Raw genomic sequence first — 4832 nt, 5'->3', positions numbered from 1 at the left:
GCACCTGATTGGAGGAGCAGCAACCTCACAAGCCAATCGGAAGCCTTTTAATCACAGCGGGTCTTGAGCATCCGTCCAGTCAGAACTGAAACCAGTCCCGGTGGTCCTTTGAAAATCCGAGTGCATTTCCAATTAAACTGGAAACTCCTGATTTCTGAATTCTCACTTTGATTTTAACTTGAGATTTTGAAGAATGCCATGGGATTTTTTGAGAGCTATCTATGCCGTGCTGTATTCATTTCTTGATTTATATCCTGGCTTTCTGTCCAGTGCGGACCCAAAACGACTTAACTTTGTTCTCCCCTCCTCCACCGTATCCTCACAACAACCCTGCAAAGTAGGTTAGGCTGAGTGTGTATGATGTGCCCGAGGTCACCCAGAGAGTGGTGATTCGAACCAAGTTCTTCCAGATCATAGCCCCACACTTTACCCACTACACCACAGCGGCTCTCTCAGTCAGTTTGTAAGCTGTTGGGGTGGATGTGTCTCCCCCACCCCCCCTTAAACTCCTAAATCTACTTAAGGTAAAGGCTTCCCTTGGTCGAAAGCCAGTTGAATCCGAATCTAGGGTTGCGGTGCTCATCTCCGTTTCCAAGCTGAAGAGCCAGCACTGTCCAAAGACTTCTCCGTGGTCATGTGGCCGGCATGACTAAATGCTGAGGTGCACGGAACGCTGTTACCTTCCCACAAAAGCGGTACCTATTTATCTAATCATAATTTCTCGCTTTTGAACTGCTAGGTTGGCAGGAGCTGGGGCCAGAGACGGGAGCTCACTCCGTCAGGCAGCACTCTGGTCTCGAACTGCCGAACTATCGACCTTCCGGTCTGCAGCTCAGCGTCTTATCCCCTGAGCCACCGCAGCCCCTAAACCATTTATTAAAATATTTCTAACCTCCTCCGAGCCTGCAAAGTGGGTCCAGTATCCGGGAAAACATTATTCCAGAGCAGCTGAAATGCCCTCTCCTTCACAGCCTTGCAAACCGAGAGCCTTCCTGGCTTCCTTGATTGTGTCCATCTGTCCTGTGTTGGGTCTTCCTCTTTTTCAGCTGCCGTTCACATTTCCTAGCATGATCGTCTCTTCCAGTCTTTCTCATCTACTCATGATGGGACCAGAGAAAGACAGCTTCTGTGTGATCATTGTTGCTTCTAGGGAAAATTCCGCCTTGATTTGATCTGGTCGTGCCGTCAACTGACTTACAGTGACCTCGTAGGGCAGGGGTGTCCAACGTACAACCAGGGCTCTCATCTGGCCCGTGAGCAACTGGTCATCACCTTTATTGGAGGTTGGGCATTAGGGAGATAACTTAAGGGAATACTGGAAGTGTTTTAATGTTTTAAGCGTGTTTGTATTTTGAGTAAAAAACTAATATTGTTAATTGGGTTTGCCCGTATCCTTTATAAAGTTTATATCTCCCAGACCTGGCATTACGTTTTATGGCACACGTGGCCTGACAAAGTTACGTTTATGTCAGATCTGGCTGTCATAACAAATGAGTTTGACACCTCTGGGTTAGGTGCTCAGTCCTGTGTCCAGAGATGACACTGATGAGGGAGGCCTACACAGCTTCAAGAGGGGACGGGAGAAACATCTGGAGCAGAGGTCCATCAGTGGCTATTAGCTAGCAGATATAGACTGTGGGGCACTGATGCTCTGTATCCTTGATGATTGGGGGGCAACAGTGGGAGGGCTTCTGGAGTTCTGGCCCCACTGGCGGACCTCCTGATGGCACCTGGGTTTTGGCCCCTGTGTGACACAGAGTGTTGGACTGGATGGGCCATTGGCCTGATCCAACACGGGTTCTCTTATGTTCTTAAGAGAAGAGGTCCGTCAGTGGCTATTAGCCAGAAGGTATACATGGAACACTCTGTCTGGGGCAGTGATGCTCTGTCTTCTTGGGGCTTGAGGGGCAACAGTGGGAGGGCTTCTGGAGGTCTGGCCCAGCTGGTGGGCTTCCTGATGGCCCCTGGGTTTTGGCCACTGTGTGACACAGAGTGTTGGACCAGATGGGCCATTGGCCTGATCCAACATGGCTTCTTCTCTTATGTTCTTAAGAGAAGAGGTCCATCAGTGGCTATTAGCCACAAAGAATAGATGGAACACTCTGTCTGGGACAGCGATATTCTGCACTCTTGGGGCTTGAGGGGCAACAGTGGGAGGGCTGCTTGTGTTTTGGCCCCTTTGTAACACAGAGTGTTGGACTGGGTGGGCCATTGGCCTGATCCAACACGGCTTCTCTTGTGTTCTTGTGACCTGGTCTTGTGTTCCCCCCCTCCCCCCAGTCAACACCCATTGCCACGCCGACCACATCACAGGCACCGGGCTTCTGAAGCAGCTCTTACCGGGATGTCGGAGCGTCATCTCCCGGGACAGCGGGGCCTCCGCGGACGTCCTGATCGGGGAAGGGCACACGCTGCGTTTTGGGGCATTCGTAAGTCCATACGTGCCCGGAAGGGCTGTACGTATGTTCAGGAGGAGGAGGCCCTAGAAGAGATGAGGCTACCAGAACTCTAAGTAGGATTCAAAATCTGGCCAAAGCATCCTTGTGTATAATAGCTAAGGGCTGATAAGAAGTCTGTGCGATAGGCTGATCAGTGTTCCCTCTAAGCTGAGTTGGTGTGAGCTAGCTCACAGTTTTTTAGCCTCCAGCTCACGCATTTTTTTCTCAGCTCAGGAAGGAGGGCTCCGGAGCAAACTAATTTATGCAGTAGCCAAGTCGCTCGCTCACAACTTCAATGCCAGCAGCTCACAAAGTAGAATTTCTGCTCACAAGACTCCACAGCTTAGAGAGAGCACTGGTTGGGGTTACAGTTCAGGGTTCGGCAAACCTGGGGAACACCTGCAAAGTTCACGGCTGCTCGCCAGAGGGCAACGGGGCCAGCTTAATGCAAAGCGCCGGGTTGTCTTCTGTGGAGTTCCTTGCAGAGGGCCGCTGTCTGTCTTTCTGTCTTGTCCTGCAGGCCAGCTGGGGTTACCATTCCAGGTTCCGCAAACCCGAGGGAGTCCTGCAGGTGTAACAGTGGAAGGGCGGCACAGTCGGGTTAATACAGTGCGGGTTTTCTGTCTTGCAGGGGGGGAAAGAAAGAACAGGGGGGAAGCCCTGGCCTGGACGGCCCAGGCTAGTCCAGTCCCATCAGATCTCAGAAGCTAAGCAGGGTCAGCCTTGGCTGGGATTTGGAAGGGCAGCCTCCAAGCCAGGGGTCATTTTGTGGAAAAAGAGGTGCAGGAGCTCATTAGCATAACTCATTAGCATAACTTATATGCATATGCCACACCCCCTGACATCACCAGAACTGTGTCGGAAGGCAACACCCACCGCTCAGGCTCCACTGGATTGTTTTGGATTGCTAGCTATTGGGGAGGGGGCGGAAACGTGCAGATCTGCCCTCACAGAGGAGGGAGAGCTTGTACCTGAATAAAACTTGGTCTTAAAGGTGCCACTGGACTGTTTTGGACCAGGGGGCCGGCGGTGGGCGGCTCTGCAATTTACCTGGCTGCTTCTTGCTCTGACTGAGGGCTGCTGGGAGCAGGGGGCGGGGCTTGTTGCATGTGCCCGCCCCCTGGGCTCTTTACTGCCGGAGCTCCGCTCCTGTGCGCTCCTGCAGGAAATGACCCCTGCTCCAAGCAATACCAGGGGCGTGATGCAGACACAGGCAATGGCAAAAACCACCTCTGAAATGTGCCTTGCCTTAAAAACAAGTCTAGCTTGCCACCTAGTGGTGCATGATGCTAAAAGAACGTCAGGCTGCCAGCCAACCTTAGGAGCTCCTGGCCGTACGACACACAATGCCGTATGATAATCATTATTTTCTCGCCAAGCGTCAGGTTTGCTTTCTTTCCATCTTGCCCCACAGGCCTTGGAAGCCCGCTCCACTCCAGGGCACACGGACGGTTGCCTGACCTACGTGCTGAACGACCAGAGCATGGCCTTCACGGGGGACGCCTTGCTGATCCGGGGCTGTGGGCGGACGGACTTCCAGCAGGGTACGGCAGGGCTTGCGGACGGAGAGCGGACTCTGCGGTGCTTTGGAAGAGGGGGAGGGACTATACCAGAGTGGGGATTCTTCCCGTGGCCAGGCGGGTTTGGGGTAGGGGGACTGGCGGCTTCGCTGAGCTATCAAGATTACGGGAAAGAGGGAAGGTTGGCCGCACCCAGAGTGGGGTGCAAAACCACAATCCCATTTCATCCCCATATTGTGAAACGCCCCTCCCTCCTCTTTATTGTCCTTCCTCTACCTGTGCTGGGGAGAAGGCCAATTTAAAGCCTTAAAGAGAGGAAGTGGGGAAGGAATGGGGGGTGCCATTTTGCAAGCAGAGTTTAGCTCCACCCCCTCCCCATAGTCTCCTGCCAACCTAGCAGTTCGAAAGCAAGAAATTGCAAGTAGATAAATAGGTACCGCTTCGGTGGGAAGGTAACAGCGTTCCGTGCACCTTGGTGTTTAGTCATGCCGGCCACATGACCACGGAAACGTCTTCGGACAGCGCTGGCTCTTCGGCTTGGAAACGGAGATGAGCGCCGCAACCCTAGAGTCGGATTCGACTGGCTTTCGAGCAAGGGAACCTTTACCTTTTACCTCCCCATAGTGGCCGTGGGGGGAGCATTCAAGAGGACGCTCCCCCTACCGCCACCACATAGTTCCTTCTTTGAACCAGATCAAAGTAAGCTTATTTTTGATATGGTTTAAAGGGGAGAAAGCTTGCTCTAGACTGCAGTATATATCTGTATGAGCTAGCTAGCTACATGCGGGGAGTTTTGCATGTTCAGAAATGCAGTCTGGAGTGGGTACTGCTCAGGATCCATAGATCCATAGAGTGGGAAGGGACCTCCAGGGTC

General features: G+C 52.7%; 1 protein-coding gene across 1 annotated transcript; it reads left to right on the top strand.

Moving 5' to 3' along the window:
* Positions 1-2280: 2280 nt before the first annotated feature.
* ETHE1 (ethylmalonic encephalopathy 1) lies at positions 2281-3982 on the top strand (the record flags this gene model as incomplete). The annotated part of the gene is made up of 2 exons (XM_015425220.1): positions 2281-2429; positions 3853-3982. Coding segments are annotated over 2 exons (279 nt in total), but the record flags the coding sequence as incomplete, so codon positions are not given.
* Positions 3983-4832: the final 850 nt, after the last annotated feature.

Source organism: Gekko japonicus, unplaced genomic scaffold (genome assembly GCF_001447785.1).
Source record: "Gekko japonicus isolate JY-2015 unplaced genomic scaffold, Gekko_japonicus_V1.1 scaffold10101, whole genome shotgun sequence".
NCBI lineage: Eukaryota > Metazoa > Chordata > Lepidosauria > Squamata > Gekkonidae > Gekko > Gekko japonicus.
The sequence above is the reverse complement of the archived record's forward strand: the minus strand, read 5'-3'. Positions and strand labels throughout refer to the sequence as shown.